The following is a 21,103-nucleotide window of genomic DNA, read 5'->3' on the forward strand; positions in this document are numbered from 1 at the left end:
CCACAAGTCAAAATTATTTTCTAAATGTAGTAATTCTGCTTGCTTTTAATTTTTTGGGGGGTGAAATCTGATCTATTTTTGTTCAGTAACCAAACCCAGATAAATATGTATTTAATAATGTGTCACTGTGTTCAGACACTGACTTAAAAACTTAGAATGAATCCCCAACTTAGAATAGTGAGGTACACCGAGATGGGAAATGAAATTATAAGCCAAGGTCACAATCTAGAGAATTTCTTTGGTCATAAATTTCTGAAATCATTAGCCAGATTAGGATAAGAATGCTGTTTATCTTAATATATGCATCACCAAATAATAAGATTGAGAGGCAGAAAAAGTGTGGGGTTCCTCCCCTTCCTTTCATTGTTTCTTTCTTTTCTTTTGTAAAGTGAGCTGTCTGATCATTGCAAATTTCCTCGAGTTCTTAGAACTCTAATTAAAATGTGGTAATTGGTTATGTTACCTCAATTACCATGATGCATGGACATTGATGCGAAGTGACACCAATTGAATCCTCTGGGTGTTTTACCCTGGGGCCATCCCATTTATCGTGGCCTTATTATTTTCAATTATTTGCCTAGATGTGTTATGTACTTTTGGGGCCAATAAATGTGTAAGGTTTCTCTGGACACAACGTTCTGTTTTCAATGCTGGAGTTCTGGAGTGCCAGGGCAAAAGAAAAAAATACATTTGTACAAAGAATAAAAACTTAAAACCCTAAATTCACAAAGGATTCAAAAGCACACTCATTGAAATAAAAATATTTCAAAGGAATCCAAATTGTTTCTGTTTAAAACATTTATTTGAAAAGCAAGAATAATTTACTTGCTACTGATAACTACTTGTCTGAAATCAGAAAACAGTGATAGGACCATTCAGAGGCCTTTTATGAGAGTTAGAGAGGTAAGAAAACAGATAGGAAAGGTACATTTTTCTTGCTCTTAAGATAAAGGTTTGGGTCCCTGAGAGGGCTAAGTAGAGCTGTACTGAGTACTTTACAGATGTATATTATCAGAGATCTGTCCTCAGCATGAACATGAAAGTAAGAATACACCAAAATGGTTACAGAGCAAAGTGTTTTCCAATGGGGACACTGCTGGCATTTGTGGAAAAATCTGTCTGCATACAGGGTTGTTTCATGAATTGTTACTGTCTCCCCAGATGCACCCACTCAATGGCAGTGGTGTCCTCAGTTGTTAGAAATGACCCCAGAACATTTTCTTAAAAAATCGAGGAGTGAATTGGACATTACTTGGGGACATCATTAATAAATGTAATACAACACTTTGTCAAACCATTTTCATTTTCTGAGAATGATACCTGTGTCTTCACCAGTTATTTTGTTAAAGCACATTCTCATATTTCTGAAAACTAAAGAGAAATTTGTGTCCTTTTACTTATTAGTTTAGTCTTGGTTGGTTTGACTGTCTCCAAATAAGTATAGCATTCGTTTATATGGTGCAGATGATGTAAGAATCTGAACTGGGAAAGTTGTGAGAGAAAGAAGTTGTCCTGTACAAAGATCTTTCAAAGACTGACAGAGCAAGGATATTTATGGCAAAATCCCATACTATTTCCAACCAACACTCAAAGAGCCTTATATTTACAACACTTTGCAAGTACTTGCCCAATTAAGCTTCACACATATATTAACTGTCAGATCATATTTCCCTTCAATTTTGTCTTTGGATTCCAGAAAACTGCCAACAGGAAACTCAAGAGAGTTTTACATAGGACTCATTCTATTACTCCAAAGTATTTCATTCATAAAAATACATATTAAAAATCTAAACTGTAGGCTGGGCGCTGTGGTTCCCACCTGTAATCCCAGCACTTTGGGAGGCCGAGGCAAGCGGATCACAAGGTCAGGAGATTGAGACCATCCTGGCTAACATGGTGAAACTCTGTCTCTACTAAAAAATACAAAAAATTAGCCGGGCGTGTTGGCAGGCACCTGTAGTCCCAGCTACTCGGGAGGCTGAGGCAGGAGAATGGCGTGAACCCGGGAGGCGGAGCTTGCAGTGAGCGAGATTGTGCCACTGCACTCCAGCGTGGGCGACAGAGCGAGACTCCGTCTCAACAACAACAACAAAAAATAATAAAAAATAAAAAAATCTAAACTGTAACTTATTATTTAATTATTCAAACTTTCTCAATTCAAAATTTAATTTTTACTTCAATTATTTACAAGCAATGTTTTCCCTCTCAAGATTTACTTTCTTTATTTAGTTATTTCTCATTCTTGGGTTTGAAATTTTTCCAAATAATACCAATAGTTAACTCTATTCATGTATTTCTTCTGATGAATCCAACTCTTTATGTAAGAGCCAATTTTCATTGGAAGGACATGCAATAGAGAAAAAAGAGCCAATGAAAAAGTATGGAGGGAAGCACCGGATTTATTTCCAAATGGTGTTCTCTAATTCAATCCAGTCTAACTGGAGTCTGCAGATCTTTAATATGTCATGCAAAAGTCCTTAGAACTGACTAATGAAAATAGTATATTAATGAAAATTACTGTGCTATCAATCATTTATATGATTCTTCTTGTATTCAATTCAAAAAGGAATTTCAGGCAGTCTCCAATAAAAAGAATAACAATATAAATCATTAACACAGATATGCTAAACAACCAAAGTAGTCTTAGGGGGAAGAAAGACAATAAATCGTTATCAATAAACCCTTTAAGAGCTAAAAGAACTTTACATCTTGGAGTCTGATATGCCTGCATCCACATCTTTCTCTACCTGCTGGATACATAACTTTGTATAATTTATTTAATCTATCAAAAATTTAGTTTCTTCATCTTCAGTTGTTATGAAGATTAAATAACACAATGTATTAAAAGTGGTAACACAGCAACTGAGAAACAGTATATGTTCAATGTTGTTAGGAAGTAATACAACAGCCCGACTCTCTTGGTGAGTGACACTTAAGATATGCCACATGGCTTTTTAGAGGGATCTTCAGCAGTAAATTAGACAAACAAAACTAATATGGAAAAAAATTAAAAACTGAGAAACATGTCTCCTCACAATGTCTAACACCCTCTTGTGATAGCAATTATGCAGATTCCCCTGAGGAAATTGTGTATACTAGACTGAACCTGTCAGTAGAGAAGTTTGTTAAGATGGCATTTGAGAAGAGAAATTTGATTTGTGGTACATAAAAATCACTGCTGGAAAACTGTCCTTCTTACTACAAATTCCATAAATGTCATGAGTTTCTGTAAGGCATGTGTGAATTTAATAAGAAAGTCCCATGTACTTAGAGGAAATGCTTAAATAAGTATCAATGAACTATCAGTGGTCAGCCAATTCACACAGCAGCCCAAATCCTCTTCTCTATTTTCTCTAGCACTTTAAAAGGGAAAGTGCTTGCTTACTCCTTTTTCTTAAAGTTCTCATAAGAAATTATTGCTTTTCATAGCCCATTTAGATATAATTTTTGACAATTAAAACTTCTCCATATGTCACATGTGATAAGAAAATTTGATCCATAACTTCCCAAAATATATTGAAAATAGAATCACCTAATTTCCAAATCTAAGTCACTTAGTTTGTATTTATAAAAGTCTTGTTTATTTACTTGATTTAAAAGTGACTGCATATGTACCATTCTTATCATTAAAGAAGGCTTTGTCCTAGAGAGGCGGTTTAGGATGTTGATTCAGGACACTGACTCTGAAGCCAGAGCTCCCAGGTTCAAATCTCAAATGAGTTACAAACCAGGTGGTAACTCGGGAAAAGTTGCTGAAATTTTCTTTGCCTTAATTTTTTTCTTCTGTAAAATAGAGGATAATGGCACGTAAATTATATGGTTATTAAGAGTCTTAAAGGACTTAACATTGCCTGATATATATCAAGTGCGATGTGTTAGCTGTTATTAGTATTGTTTGGTTCTTCAGAAAAGGAATGCCCATTTTCATTTACTTATTCCAAGACAATGATACTCACTGCCAGGCTTCAGGGTAATCTATCAACTCCTTTGTAATTAAAATTCTGAATATGTGTGTGTGTGTTTTTTTTAACAGTTTTATTGAGGTATAATTTAAATAAAGTAAATTATACATATTACAATGTACAATTTTATGTTTTGATATAAGAATACACATACAAAATGATCACTACAAACAAGATCATGAATATTTCTATCACTCTCAAAAGATTTCTCATTACCCTTTGTAATTGCGCCAGTGATCACAAAGATTTCACCCTATGATAATTTTTTCTAAAATTTTCTACATTTTACATTTAGGTCAATTATTTACTTTGGCTAATTTTTATATGGTACATTATATAGATGAATCTATGTCTGTGCATATGGAAATTCAATTGTTCCAGGATCATTTGTTGAAAGATTACCCTTTCTCCATTGAATTGCCTTTGTACTTTTGTTAAAAATCAATTGCCCATTTATGTGTAGCTCTATTTCTGAAATATTTATTCTGTTCCATTGATGTATTTGTTGACCTTGACAGCAATGCCGTACTTTCTTGACTACTGTAGCTTTATTATAACTCTTGATATCAGGAGGTATAAATCCTCCAATTTAACTCATCTTTCTCAAAGTTGCTTTGGGTATTCTATGTCCTTTGCATTCCAAATGACTTTTAGAATCAGCTTACAAATTTTTACCAAAAAAAAAAAAAAAAAAAACCACTGAGATTTTCATTGGGATTACATTAATTCTATAGATAAATTTGGGGAGATTTGATATCTTAATATTGTGTCCTCTGATCCATGAATTCGGTATAGTCTATTATTAATTTAGTTATAATTTGTTAATAATTTCTCTCAGCAGTATTTTGTAGCTGTTTGCATATAGTTCTTCCATATCTATCATTAGATACATCCCTAAGCATTTAATGTACTATTAATATTATAAATTGAATGTTTAAAAATTTCAATTTATGATTATTTATCAACAGTATCTAGAATATAATTGACATTTATATATGGATCTTGTATCCTATAACCTTGTTAAATTCCCTTATTCGTTTTAGTATCTTTTTGTAGATTCTGTAGCAGTTTCTACATAGATGGTGATGGAATCTCTGAGTAAAAATAATTTTGCTTCTTAATTTCCAAATGGTATGTCTTAAATTCTTTTTCTTGTTTTATTGATCTGGCTAAAACTTCCAATACTATTTTGAATAGAAAGAGTGAAATTGTACATCCTTGCCTTATTCTTGATCTTAGAGGAGAAGTATTCTGTTTTTCACTATTGAGTATGATGTTAACTGTTGATTAGCTGTGGATCGCCTTTATTACGTTTTTCCTTAGGTCTTTTCTTCCTTTCTTCCTTTCTTTTTCTTTCCCTTCCTCTCTCCCTTCCTCCCTTCCTTCCTTCCTTTCCTTCCTTTTATTGATACAGAGTTGCTCTCTGTCACCCAGGCTGGAATATGGTGGCATGATCTCGGCTCACTGCAACCTCCACCTCCCAGGTTGAAGCAATTCTCCTGCCTCAGTCTCCCGAGTAGCTGGGATTACAGGCGTGCACCACCATGCTCAGCTAAGTTTTTCTATTTTTAGTAGAGATGGGGTTTCATCATGTTGGCCAGGCTGGTCTCAAACTCCTGGCCGCAAGTGATCCAACCACCTTGGCCTCCCAAAGTGTTGGGATTACAGGCTTGAGCCACCACACCTGGACATTGTTTCCTTAGGTTTCTGAGAGTTTTTATTGAGAAGGATATTGGATTTTGGCAAATGCTTTTTCAGCATTGAGATAATCAAATGGTTTTCCTCTCTTAGTGTACAAATACGATGAATTACATCGATTTTATTCAAGTATTAAACTACTCTGTATTTCTAGGCTAAACCTCACAATATCATGATGTAGTTTCTATTTTATATACTTTTTGATTTGATAAAATTTTGTTAAGAATCTTTTTATTGACATTCATAAGGGATATCATCCAGCAGTTTTCTTGTATTGCCTTTTTGACATCTGGGTAATGCTTGCCCAAGGAATGAGAATGAAAAATATTCTTTCCTTTTCAATTTCTGGACAACTTTGCATAAAATTAATATTATTTATTCTTTAAACGTTTGGTAGAATTCACCTATAAAACCAACTAGGTCTGAAAATTTTCTGGAGGTTTTAAACTAATGACTCAATGTATTTAGTAGATAAAAGATTATTCATAAAATTATCTTCATACCTCTCCTGTTTTTTTTTTTTTTTTTTTTGAGACTAAGTTTCGCTCTTGTTGCTCAGGCTGGAGTACAATGGTGTGATCTTGGCTGATAGTCTTCTTTTACTATTAGTAGAAGCTGTAGTGATGTCTGTCTCTTATTCCTGATACTGATAATTTATTTCTTCTCTTTTTTCTCCCAATCAGTCTGGCTAGAGGTTTATCAATTTTATTAGTCTTCTCAAAAATAACCCCAGCTTTTCATTTCATTGATTTTTTTCTTTATTATTTTTTCTGTCTTCTATTTCACTGATTTCTGCTCTAATTTTATTATTTTCTTTCTCCTATTTACTTTGGATTTAACTTGGTCTTCTTTTTCCAGTTTCAAAAGATGAAAACTAAGATCATTGTTTTGGTGGCATCCCACAGATTTTAATATTTTGTTACTATTCAGTTAAAAATACTTTCTAATTTCCTTTTCATTTCTTCTTTGGCCCATGAGTTGTATATAAGTGTGTTATTCAGCTTCCATGTATTTGAGGGTTTTCCAAATATATTGCTATTACTTATTTCTAAGCTAATTCTATTATAGTCAAATAACATACTTTGTATGATATGACTTATTTTAATTAAAAAAAAAAGATATGGAGTCTTGATATATTGCTCAGGCTAGTCTCAGGCTCAAGCCATTCTCCTGCTTTAGCCTCCCAAAGTGCTGGGCTTACAGGCATAAGCCACCACACCTGGCTGAATTCTTTTAAATTTAAGACTTGTTTTGTGGCTCAGAAGAGAGTTTTAGTAGGTGTTAGGTGTGCACTTGAATGTATATTCTGCTGCTGCTGGATGGCATGACTGATTTTTACATGTATATATTGTGTACAACATGATGTTTTGATATATGTAGTGAAGTGACTTCTATATTCAAGCAAATTTACATATCCATCATCTCAGATTGTACATTAGATCTCTAGATTTTTTAATCGGACCATAACTCCAACTTCATACCTTTTGACCTACATCATCCCATTTCCCTTGTACCTGATTTCTGGTACCTTTAGATTCTCTGTTTCTTTCACTTTTTCTTTTTGGATTCCATATATAAGTGAGATCATGTAATGTTTTTCTTTCTGTGTCCGGTTTATTTCACTTCATGTAATGTTCTCCAGTTTCATCCATGTTTTCACCAATAGCAGGATCTCCTTTTTTTTTTTAAGGCCAAATATTACATTGTGTGTATGTATGTGTATAAGCATGTGTGTATATATATATACACATTTTTTTAAAATTTATTTTTCCATTCATCTAATGGACACTTCAGTTGCTCCATATCTTGGCTATGATAAATAATGATGCAATGAGCATGTGAGTAAAGACATCCTTATGAGGCAGCGATTTCATTTCTCTTGGGTATAGACCCACAAGACAGATTTCTGGGTCATATAGTAGTTCTATTTTCACTTTCTTTAGGAACCTCCATACTGTTTCCCACAGAGGCTACACCATTCTACATTCCTATCAACAGTGGACAAGGGTTCCCTTTTTTCTACACCCTCACCTCACCAACAATTGTTATTCACTGTCCTTTTGATAAAAGCCTTGGATAGAATGTTTTAGGTGCCAATTATATTGCTTTATAGTATAATTCCATCATTCCAAGTCTTTTACATCTTTACTGATTTTTCTGCTCTATCAGCTATTAAGAAAAAGTATTAGAATCTCTGCCCAAAATGGTCTGTTTTTTTTTTGTCTCCTCACAGTTGTATCAATTTCTGCTTTATGTATTTTAAAGCTCTGTTTTAGAGCATAAACATTTAGTAATGTTATGTCCTCTTGATTAATTGGCATCTTTATCATTAAGAATGCACTTCATTATAATTTGTAATGTTCTTTGCTCTGAAATCTACATTGTTTACTATTAACACAGCCACTCCAACTCTGTTTGTGTTAGCTTAATATATATTTTTCCATTCTTTGCTTTATTATATCTTTATGTTTAAAGTGGGTTTCCTTTTTTTTTTTTTTTTTTTTTTTTTGGCGCTGAGACAGAGTCTCACTCTGTTGCCCAGGCTGGGGTACAGGGGCACAAACACTGTTCATGGTAGCCTCAACCTCCTGGGCACAAGTGATCCTCTCACCTCAGCCTCCTGAGTAGTGGGTAGCTGAGACCACAGGTGCATTGCCACTATGCCCGGCTAATATTTTATTTTTATTTTTTTGTAGTGACGGGGTTTCACCGTGTTGCCCAGGCTGGTCTCAAACTCCTGGAGTTAAGTGATCCTGCTGCCTCAGCCTCCCAAAGTGCTGAAATTACAGGTGTGAGTCACCACATCTGGCCTAAATTGGGTTTCTCATAGGCAACATGTAACTTAGCAGAGCTCTATAAACCCAATCTGATAATTGTTGCCTTTTAATTGGGGCTTTTAGTCCATTCCCATTTAACAGGATTATTTATGCAGTTGTTTTAAGTCTTCCATCTTGCTATTCTTCTATTTATTGTATCTATTTTTTATTCTCTTTTTCTTTTATTTTGTTTTAAAATGATTCTATTCATTTCCTCTGTTGGCCTACTAATTATAGCTTTTTGTTATGTTTTTAAAGAGTTATAAGCTAGGCATGTTGACTCATGCCTATAATCTCAGCACTTTGGGAGGCCAAGGTGGGAGGACTGCTTGAGGCCAGGAGTTTGAGACCAGCCTGGGCAACATAGCAAGATCCCATCTCTACAGAAAAAGAAAAATTAACTGGGTATACTGGCATGCTCCTGTATTCTCAGCTACTTGGAGGCTCAGGCAGGGGACCTGCTTGAGCCCAGGAGGTTAAGGCTACAGTGAGCCATGATCGTGCCATTGCACCGCAGCCTGAGCAACAGAGTAAGACCCCATATCTAAAAATACAAACAAACAAAAACCCAAAAGCATATATTTTATCTTATCACATGTCTATTTTTTTCTTTAATCCCCCTTTCAAAAAAAAACTTTAAATGATATTATACTACCTCCCACAGAATAAAAACCACATAGTTCCATTTGTTGCTTCCTGGCCGTTGTGATATTGTTGTCATACATTTGACTTCTACGTATGTTATAAATAGACAATAAGCTGTTATTAACTTGATTTAAGCAGCCTATTACCACTTAGAGATTTAAATAATACAAAAAATATTTCACAGTAACCCACACAGTTACTCTCAGTCTTCTTCATTCCCTTGTGCCTCTCCAGGTTTCCATCTCACAGAATTTTCCATTTGGTTGAAGGACTCTCTTTAACATTTCTTGTGGTACAGGTCTATGGGCAATGAATATTTTCAGGTTTTAATGAATGAAAACTATTTTATCTTCCTTTTTGAATGATATTTTCTCTGTATATATAATTCTAGGTTGTTTTGTTCCACTATCTTTCTATTTTTATTTTTCCGAGACAGGGTTTGACTCTGTCATCCAGGCTGGAGTGCACTGGCACAAACACAGGTCACTGCAGCCACAACCTCTCAGGCTCAAGTGATCCTCCTGCCTCAGCTTCCCAAGTAGCTGGGACTGCAAGCATGTGTCTTCATGCCTGCCTCCTTTTTGTATTGTTTTGTAGAAACGAGGTCTCACTATGTTACCCAGGTTGTCATCGAACTCCTGGCCTCAAGCAATCCTCCCACTTCAGCCTACCAAAGTGCTGGAATTACGTATGTGAGCAACAGCACCCAGCTTCCACCTTCCTTTTATTATGGGATTCTAATTCTAATCTTCAATTAGGCTGCTTGAAGATACCTCAGAAATCACTGATGCTCTGTTTTTATTTTGTTTTGTCTTTTTTTCTTTCTGCTTCATTTTGCACAATTTTTATTGCTATGTTTTCAGGTTTACAAATTATTTCTTCTGTGATGTCTAATTGGCTGTTAATCTCATCCAGTGTATTTTTCATCTCAGTAATGATAACTTTCCTCTTTATAATGTGATTTCAGGTAGAGATTTTTAATGTCTTACTTAATATGATCAATATTTTTTCCAGCTGCTTGAACATATGGAATGTGGGTATAATAACTTTTAATGTTTTTGTCTACCAATGCTATACTCTGTGACATTTCTGGATGAGTTTATATTGATTAATATTCTTCTCCTCATCAGCTGACTATTCCTGCTTCTTTCCATTCCTGGTAGGTTTAGACTGGATGTCAGACACTATAAATTTTATAAATTTTATCTTGTTGTATGCTGGGTATTTGTATTCCTATAAATATTCTTTAGCTTTGTCCTGGGAGTATAGTAAAATTACTTTGAAACAGTTTTGTCCTTTCAGGTCTTGCTTTTAAGTTTTTTTGGGTAAGACCAGAGCAGCATTTAGTCTAAGTTTGCCCCGTTACTAAGGCAAAAACCTTTCTTGGTACCCTATCACATGCCTTGTGAATGATGAGGGTTTCTACTATGAGTGAGGGAAAAGGGAACCATTTCTAGCTCTGTGCAAGCTCCAGGGACTGTTCCCTCTAATCCCTTTAGGTGGTTCCTTCTGCTGAGTACTTGAGAACATCCCTCTGTATATCTCCGGTGTGCCTAGTCTGTGTAGTCCTTTCCTCTTTGGCATTCTGCTCTGTAGCAATGTTAGCCACTTTAGCCTCCTTAGACTCCACTTAGAGACTGACAGTCTCCTTGAGTTTAGGAAACAGGTCTGGGAGTCTGGGGAGGCCTTATTAAACAAGACAGATTAAAGATCATCTTCTTGGTGTTCTTATAGAAACATAACACAGCTGCTTTGTGAAAAAATGTAAAAATTTAGAATATACAGTAACTCCAAATCAAATGCCAGAATGAAACAAAATTTATTAAATGAACACATGTACTCAATTCATTCAGCAAATACTTATTTGTAGACCTACTATGTCCAAGTATTTCCCAGGCCCTGGGGGAATACAGCAGTGTATTAGTCTGTTTTCACACTGCTGATAAAGACATATCCAAGACTGAGTAATTTACAGAGAAAAAGAGGTTTAATGAACTCACAGTTCCATGTGGCTGGGGAGGCCTCACAATCATGGTGGAAGGCAAAAGGCACATCTTACATGGCAGCAGACAAGAGAGAATGACAACCAAGTGAACCATCAGATCTCATGAGACTTATTCACTATCACAAGAACAGTATGGGGGAAACCACCTCCATGATTCAATTATCTCCCACTGGGTCCCTCCCATAACACCTGGGAATTATGGGAGCTACAATTCAAGATGAGATTTGGTTGGAGACACAGACAAACCATATCAAGAAGTGAAAGTCCTAATGCACAAGCAAGGATGAAATGGGAATGGGGACATATGATAACTGAAGAGCCAACTTAGAGGTTTCTGATTATCTGCAAAGGCAGCCTCCCACATTGGCAACTTCAAAGCGACTTGGACTCTTCACTCAACCAACAGAGATAAGAAGCAGAGAAATATCTCCCACTGAATGATGTACCCTGTGCTCACAGTATTTGCTGGCATTAGTCCACTCTCTTCATTCCTTTTCCAACAGAGATTTTCAACTTTTTTCAGCACAAAGGACCTTATTTGCTACCTTCATTTTTCCAGTCTACACATTCAGCAGTCAATGTAAACAAAAGGAAACATCTTTCTCTGTTTGCAATTTGAATCTGCCTGTATATAGTAGTCTGAACCTTTAAGAAGCAACCAGGGTTTCCTCAAAGCTAAAGCTAGCCTTTACCATAGAAGTAGGATAAAAGGCTGAGTGTAGTGACTTACACCTGCAATCCCAGCACATTGGGAGGCCAAGGTGGGAGGATCGCCAAGAATTTGAGACCAGCCTGGGCAACACAGTGAGACCATGTCTCTACAAAAAGTAAAATAAAACTTAGGCAGGTATGGTGGTACATGCCTGTAGTCCTAGCTACTTCAGAGGCTGAGGTGGGGGGATACTTGAGCCCAGGAGTTTGAGGCTGCAGTGAGCTATGATCAGGCCAGTGTACCCCAGTCTGGGAAATAGAGCAAGATCCCATCCTTAAAAAAAAAAAAAAAAGAAATAGGATAAAAATGTCTACATGTAGTCTGCAGAGAACTGCTCTAGAACCCCTGATCATACGATTTCAAATAAATCCTCAAAGAAACGCAACTTTGACTCCTCCAAAGCATGACTCCTGAATGCTTCCAAAATTTCACAACTTTTCCTGCTGCAGTTGATTTTTGCATATATCTTATGGCCACTACCACAATTACAGGCTTAAAAGTATAGAAAGTAATAACAATAATCTCATCTGCTCTTCCAAACACTCTCAAAACAAACAAAAAACATGCCAGCTAAATAGCTTTACAATAAACAGGTCATTTCAAGAAAAGACATCTAATTATGTTGACTCTGATTACTAGTAATAACTTGGAAGTCTGAAGAAATTTAACAGTTCAGCTTAAAACAATTAAACAGAACTATTGAGGATAAAATCACCCCCTAGACTCAATATATCTACAGATACAAAAAGAATTAGATGGCTTGCTGATTCATTGTCCCTTCTGTTCCCAGTCCCAAGTGCCAAACACATCAGAGAGCAGATATTAAGGCTTCGTCAAAATCAGAATTCATAGGAGGAAAGAATTTTTCAGCAGCATGATTTTTACATTTGATTTTTCAATTTTGGATCCTGAACATTCCAAAGTTACAGAACTGAAAAATATAAACATATAAGGAAAACTTCCCATTCTATGTATATATGTATATATGTATGTATTCCATTTATATAAGTCAAACATGGGAGTTGGGCCTTCAACTAATAGACACTGACCTCAAGGTCATTTGGAGTATGCAATCTTTTTATCGATAAATCCTTTCCTAAAGGATATGAAGGCTCTCTGGACAAATATGCATTGTATATTACAATGATACAACTTCTAGTCATATCTATTTCCTTCATCTAGCAACAGCTTAAATCTGTACTCAATTTGGAAAATCCTTAAAAGGAATCTCTACTCACCACTTTGAGCACTGCATTAAAACTCTAAGAGGAAACTTGCCAATTCTCAGCAATGTAACTATCAGAAGAAGCTCTAAGCAGGAACACTAGGAGATTAGTGTACAAATAGATGATGTTATGTCATGTCAGGGAAAGGTAAACAATATACTTTATTTCATTGTATTATCTGCAGAGCATACACATTGCTCCATATGCTCTGACAGTACTAAGCTACTTTCTAGCAAAATATTCATGGGTTATTGTATGATTAATGAATATTGTTAGTGAAGGAATGATTGAAAGAATTAACGGCTTAGGTTGGTAAGGTTAAGCAAAACCTCCATGTGATTTTTTTCAAAAAGACAATGAGATACACTAAAAGCATTTTAGTAAGGCAAATAAATGTCAGTGTTACAACAAATGGAGTTTCATTTAGTGGACAGCTAGTTAGTAGTAAGACTACTAGCTTTAGTTACTTAAAACCACTTTGTTAGTAAAACCATTTATAAGATGAATACAGTTTCCAAGCCTGAAAGAATTATTTTTTGTCTGAGAAAATGAGAGACCATGATGCTTAAAAAAAACGTCACTCACAGATTCTTTTCCCATCTTCTTTTGTAGACGTGTTTGCCACTGGACGGCTTGCATGACAATGGCTTCCCACCTTCTTTCAAGATTTACAATGATCAGCTGCATGGGCTGGTGGTCTGCATTCAGATTGCAAGTCTCCCGGTCATCCAAAAGATGCTGGCATAGTCGCAGAACGGAGGCAACTCCTCGACGTCGTTGCTTGATTTCACGACAGAGGGACTGCAACATAGAGAGAAACCAATCTATAAGTGTTTATAGGGCAAAGTTCCCTAAAACATGAAACACTTTCTTCCATCATAATTTCAAATTGTAGTGATACACTCAGCTACCAACAATAGGACAACAAGAAGAGCTCTGATGTCTCTTTTAGAATGGAGGCCTTCTACAGAAGCCCAATATGCTAAAGAATTTAGCTGCATCCCATTCCTCCACACTTTTTCACTGATTTATCCCTCTGAAATGTAGGGTCCCCTTCGACACCTGAGTAATTACCAATTTCTAGCCTAATGAAATCAATCACTTAGGTCAGATGAATGCCAAACAGATTGAAGTGCTTTGATATAAGGTCAAAGGAAACACAAAAGATACAAAAATCCTCTGAAAAGAAATGGAATTTTTCCAAATTTACTCCTACATTCTTTGGAGGCAAAAAGTTCAGTTTTCTACTGGCTGAGAACAAGTTAAATAAGATTGTAAAGAATTTTTATATATAAAATCTATTATCTGAAAAAAAAAGATATGAAATATTCTTCTGAAGCTCGATTAACAGAGCAATAATGTTCTGAAAGCGAAAATTAAGATACTGGATTATTACTGCACTATTTGTTGGTTGCTGTGTTTCTTTTAATAGACATTCACACTATTTAAGAAGGACATGCATGCATCAAAATAGCATTTTGCCCCCACAAGCATTTGTATTGCTGCAGTGACCCTAAACTGAATGATTCAAGCAAAATAGTGGGTACACATGTCTAAAAATATTATATCCTTTCTTTGCCTACGGATAGTATGTAAGTGATATTCTAATTCGGAGCCTTCAGAAGAAATGATGATTATATCCACAAACATCACTGAATTACTAATCTCCTTCTACTGCCACAATTGGACTGTTCTAACAGTTAACAGATTGCTTATTAATCAACAAGGGTAAACAAGACAATGCAATTTCATTTAGTGTGAGAGTTTTAATGCCTGAAAGTATTTGTGCTTAAAATGTTAATCTAGATAAGGCTTCATTAGAAGAAATCTTAAAATGATTAAGTGTGGTGCACTGAAATGTGCATGGAGTGGGGGTATTAGATCAGCAGGTGGACATTTCATACAGATGTTCCACTTATTGATACAATGCATGCTATAGCCATTTAAATGACCCTAACTCAGTAATGGCTGGAATTCTATTATTTCTGTAATGAGAGAACTCTGTACCTTTAATATTTCTGAATTTTAAATAAGGAGAATGACAAATTCCCAAACCTCTATTTATGGCAAAATATGACTAGAAATTTTATTATTCAATTTATACCAGTGCAGCAGTTTCAGTTATGTTTCTTGAACTTATCCTTATTTATTTTCCTAGAGTTCATTACTATTTTCCTATATAAGTCCTGATATAACCACCATTTTGTCTGACAAATTTCTTTACTGCTGCTACTAATTGGTTCAGTGCTGAATGAGGAGAAATGCCTAAGACATTCAAAGATAAAACCTAAGCCTACTAAGACAACAGGCATTGTTTCCATCTCTTCTACAACCCTGTCAAATGTCTCCCCTCAACCCCACACGCCTGTTCTCTTTCTCTCTCTCCCTCTCTGTCTCTTCTCTCTCACACACACAAACACACACACACATCCACACACACCCTTCAATTTATCTCTTGCTCTAGAACAACTCTTAGGCAAGTCATACTATGAAGGCCACCTAATACCTGCCAATTTGGGGCCCAATATTAAACACTTCAAGATAACATTATGGCTAAATGAAATTGGCCCGAGTACTATAAATATTAATATTAAGGATTTGGGGTTTTGTTTCTGTTTTGTTAACTTGTTAAGAGTCAAGGCCTAGAAAAATCGAAAGAGATGTTTCTGTGCCACAGAACTGAATTCTGCAAAACTCTCTTTAAAGTTAACTAGCGTAATAACTGTATTTCTTAAGCCAACAAAGAGTCTCAAAGTTCTTAGCTGAATGAAAATTTGCAATGGATGGCACTAAAGATATGTGCAGAGTTAGCACAGGCCACATCAGGTAACATTTGCAAAGTACCACAAATAGACTTCATTCACCTTATAGGCATTTTCAAAGTTCTGAAACAGGACATGTGAGGTTGCTGGGAGAAATTTTTCATAAAGATCACTGGCCATAAATTTTTTTGTAAGTATCTTGAATGTATCCAGTATTTAAGTATCTAGGTGATCCCCACTCCTATCTTAATTTGAATCAATCAAGATGAATACAGTGGTTTAAAAACTGAGAAGGCAGTTACTGTTGATATTCAATATCTGACTTTTGGATATTCACAATTCTGCAGGGTTTTTTTTGTTTTTTGTTTTTTACTTTAAATGAACAAAGGGCTTAGTCTATATTCTGAATTAAAAATTTATCCAACATGTGCACTTGGGAAATAATGCTACTTTTAAAGAGGAGGGGAAAATTGGAAATTTTACATGGTCAGCATATTTTTCAGTACTTTTTTATACCTAGAAGATATAATTAATAAAATAACATTCTTCTATATAAATGGGCTTCCATGACAGCCATTAAAATATACATATGCATTTATAATCACAAATATTTAATAAATAAAGTCAGTAGATTTGCTGGCAATGTTTCTTAGAATCAGTAGTTTATATTATTTCCATAAATATGTATAGATATTAACAAACAATTATTGTAACTATTTTTGGCTTCATTTCAGAGAAAATGTGCTTTGAAACAGAAACTCAAGGTAAGTAACCTAAGTAAAGCACAGAAATAAGACAAACACATCCCTACCTCCCTGATCTCCTCAAACGTGTACTGCACTTTCCATATGTTAGGCACTGTTTCAGGAACGAAGGCTTCAAAAAGGAGCAAGTTCCCTTTTTCCCTCAAGGAGTTGAGAGTCTACTGGAAGTAAACTATACAAATAAGTGTAATATCAAGTATACTTCAGAGAGGAAGGTGCTAACAGAAGTATGTGCAAGTTGCTATTAAAAGAGTCAATGAAATCTTCAGGGGAATAGTGTGAACCAGATGGACCAAGATGGGTAGTGGTGGTTATATGGGTAGAAGGCTGAGAGGTATGTTAAAATGGAAAACAAGTAAGTAGCCTCTGGCAGTAGGAATGTCTGGTGTGTTGGGGAGAGAGAGTGAAGCAGTTAGAAAAGGAAGTTGGAAACAGAAAAGTTTGAAATGCTTTTCATTATTGCCATTTTTAAGCATTTTCCTTGACATCTAATGAGACCATGTTGGTTCCCATGCAAGTCATATTGCCTTCCCAGAAAACTATAAAGAAGAGGGAAACAAAATTTAAAAAGAAAGAAAAACACAACTATCAATATGCCTAAGAAAGGGATTCCAAATGCTTTCATATTTACCTATAATTTGATAATCTTTAGGCAATTTCATCTTGCAAGATTAAATCTGTTAGTATGGAGGTCATTATCTGTCTTTTCCCCCCCTTATAATGATCTCTGATCCACATTATAAGGTAGTTACCAATAGGCTGAAGACTTTTGTTTCACATTTGCAAACTGTCAATTTGATTTTCAATTTACCAGTGGCAATGCACAGGGGTGTTTTTTGGTTTACCTGGGTTTTATTCCTCTACTGACTTCCTCTGTCACTTTTTTAAACTGTTTAAGCCAATCATATTATTGAACAAATGTGCAATATTATTCTTCACATTGGCTTCAGTTTAACACCATTGAAGTTAAGACTTTCAATACTGGTATTTAGTCTTCATTATATATCAAATATGTGCATATATGCAAACATATTACATAGATATTTACTTATATTTACTTGTATACACATACTTGACATTTAATGTCATACAGTTTATAAAAGGATATAAATAAGCTTATAATAAAAGAACAACTTCATTTACACCAAGAACTGTTACAGCAAATGAGATGTAAGAATCAGATCAGAGGCCGGGTGCAGTGGCTCACGCCTGTAATCCCAGCACTTTGGGAGGCCGAGGCGGGCAGATCACGAGGTCAGGAGATCAAGACCATCCTGGCTAACAGGTGAAACCCCGTCTCTACTAAAAAATAAAAAGACAAAAATTAGCCGGGCGAGGTGGGGGGCACCTGTAGTCCCAGCTACTCGGGAGGCTGAGGCAGGAGAATGGCGTGAACCTGGGAGGCGGAGCTTGCAGCAAGCCGAGATCATGCCACTGCACTCCAGCCTGGGCGACAGAGCAAGAGTCTGTCTCAAAAAAAAAAAAAAAAAAAAAAAAAAAAAAAAAATCAGATTAGGAAAAAAGAGAGATGAGAAGGAAAATAATACTTTGAAAACACCAAAACAAAGTATATATTAAAAACAGAACAAAACAAATTTAACTGAGAAACTCCAAAGTAATTTGTCTCCAATATTTATTACATAATTTAACTTTGTAGGTCGATTAAACAACATGAGCTGCAGGCCAATATGAACAAAGTGGTGGGACTTTAGCTGATCTGTTACATTTGAAAAAAAAAGAAAAGAAAAACAGCCTATGAAGCAATTCCCACTTTTAGACTTCGCCTTCTAAACTAATGAACAGTTTAACATCAGTTGAGCATGGCTTCTATGTGGCAAGCACAACAAAGAAGGTACAATCTGCCTATATGATTATGTACCTGCCTTCAATCTAGTTGGAGTGAGGAAACATACAGAGAGAAGGGAAGCATGAACGAACACAGGCGACTTCCAGTTTAAATATTATCAGGAGGGGCCAGGCGCAGTGGCTCACATATGTAATCCCAGCACTGTGGGAGGAGGAGGCAGGTGGATCACCTGAGGTCAGGAGTTCAAGACCAGCCTGTCCAACACGGTGAAACCCCGTCTCTATTAAAAATACAAACATTAGTTGGGTGTGGTGGTGGGTGCCTGTAATCCCAGCTACTCAGGAAGCTGAGGCAGGAGAGTCACATGAGTCCAGGAGGCGGAGGTTGCAGTGGACTAAGATCGTGCCATTGCACTCCAGCCTGGGCTTCAAGACAGACACTGTCTCAAAAAAACAAAAACAACAACAACAACAACAAAAAAAAACAAAAAAAAGTCAAGAGAGCAGCTCCATCCCATAGTTGTAAGAGTTTCCTAAAATTTTCCATGTGTTTTGCTGTCTGCTCTTTGTCTGCTACCTATGACCAGATTTTCTACAAGGGTCCTCAGAGTACAGTGCTCAGGCCAAGCAGTATTCACATCACCCAGAAACTTTAGAACTGCAAATTCTCTGATGCTACTATAAATCTTCTGAATCAGGAATTCTGGGGTGATGCCCAATGAACCAAGGTTTAAGAAGCGAGCCCTATAAGTGATTCCAATATATGCTAAAGTTTGAGAACACTCGTCCACAGGAAATAAAGAAACTTAGTTTTTAGATAAGAGGATTAATCTAGCTGAGTAGACTTTTTAAAATATAAAAATATTAATAGAAATTTTACGTTGTAATTCTGGAGTGAAATTGGTAGCCAAGAGACTAGGGATCACAATTGTTGATGATCAATTACTTCTTATTTTTATCAAATGACTGAAAAGAAATGAGTGAATCAATGAATAGATCTTTTCATCCAGTGATATCTTTATGTTACTAATATTTTCTTGATGACCTCCAGAATTTCCAGTGCAATTATGTATGAGGTCATTTGGATCCAGTATTTGGTGATTTTACTCTTTTTTTTTGTCATTTTTATCAAATAGGTCATTTGCTAATTAATGACTCTAATACATATGGCATTGTGCTAAGCTAAAAAGAAACTCTGCTTCCAGAAAGCACACATAATAAAGCAAAACAGTGATGATTAGTTGGACGGTACAAGGTATTCAGGTACAGATAATGTTAATGCCTGAAGCTATAGTCTAATAAGAAATAGAGTAAGTGGAAAAAATGAGAGGCTATACTGGTACCTCTATGCTTCTTTAGAAGACGCATTTGTCTGGCTGCTTTGGGATCATTGTTTTGTGGGGGAAGGTTGGAAATGATAATTTTCATAGCAATAAGCATTTATTGGGCATCATTTATGTGCCAAACTTCATACTTTTCATCACAGAATTAGCTTGGTAGATAAGAGGCATGTAATAAAATGTACCTGTTCTTAAGAGCTGGTGGCAAAGAGAAGACACTGATTCCTCAAAGTGAGAGAAATAAATACAAGGCAAAGGTTTTAGGTAAGACCTAACCCATCAGGTTGTAGTAAGTTGTAGTAGATTCCAAATAAGGTAAGGGAGGTGAATGTGCTTTGAGAATAGTGAGGCCATGACCCAAATGTAAGGTGTGATTGATATATATGCTAAACTATAGGCACTGAGTTTGAGAATAAAAAAGATCATTATTAACTGGAGCAGACAGATTAGGATTCGTGGGACTAGAATCAGGCTGTGAAAGTTGCTGAAGGTAAGAAAGGTGGAGAGAAGAGAGGATAGTCATTACAGGTTGGGGAGCACACATTTTAAAAGACCAAGAAGGCATAATTTTTGTAACATTTTAAAACAAGATGGAAGTTCAAGTGGGGTGTGGTAATAATCATTATTTGAGTATTGACCTGTCCATCCAAATGTACTTATTGAGTGCCTTTTATTTGCCAAGCAGTGCTCTCAGTGGTGGCGATATAGCAGTGAGCAAGATACATAAAATGTCTATTTTCATAGAACTTACATTCACATTTGTATGCATATGAGTGATGAGAGGCTGGAAACAAAACATGAAATATACAAGAAAATATCAGACAGTGATAAAAGCTATAAAATAAAATAGGGTAATATGACAAAAAGTGGCTGGGGAGTTATTTTAGTTTGGGTTTTCAATAAAGCTTCTCTGGGAAGGTGACTTCACATAATAACAAGTTCAATGTAGAAACAAAATATCACCTAGTGTTCTGATGGTGTAATAGTGTAGACAAGATAATGTTCATACAATCAAGACTAATTTATGCCATAAAAGACTTATTTTACAGTTAATTATGGCATAATAAAGATTATATATAGGATACCTTTCAATAAAATAAGTAAAATTTAAAAGCTCTGGTATAATTAAGTCAGGAAAGAATAGTCTTTTCAACAAATGGTGCTGAGACAACTGGATATCCACATGCAAAAGAATGAATTGAACCCCTATTCCACACCATCTACAAAACTAACACAAAATGGATCATACTCTTAAATGTAAAAGCTAAAACTATAAAAATCTTAGAAGACAATATAGAGGTAAATATTCATCATGTTGGGGACAATGGTTTTGTAGATATGACATCAAAAATAGAAACAGCTTTTGA

General features: G+C 35.6%; 1 protein-coding gene across 4 annotated transcripts in view; it reads right to left on the bottom strand.

The window, feature by feature from the left end:
* AKAP6 (A-kinase anchoring protein 6) overlaps window positions 1-21,103 on the bottom strand; it is a 657,824-nt gene that overhangs the window by 50,316 nt on the left and 586,405 nt on the right. For all 4 annotated transcript variants that reach the window (XM_033188313.1, XM_033188311.1, XM_033188312.1 and 1 more), the window contains one exon: window positions 13,650-13,865. In XM_033188313.1, coding sequence (XP_033044204.1) covers window positions 13,650-13,865 — 216 coding nt within the window. The remainder of the gene's footprint in view (window positions 1-13,649; window positions 13,866-21,103) is intronic.

Source organism: Trachypithecus francoisi, unplaced genomic scaffold (genome assembly GCF_009764315.1).
Source record: "Trachypithecus francoisi isolate TF-2019V2 unplaced genomic scaffold, Tfra_2.0 Lachesis_group3, whole genome shotgun sequence".
Taxonomy (NCBI): Eukaryota; Metazoa; Chordata; class Mammalia; order Primates; family Cercopithecidae; genus Trachypithecus; species Trachypithecus francoisi.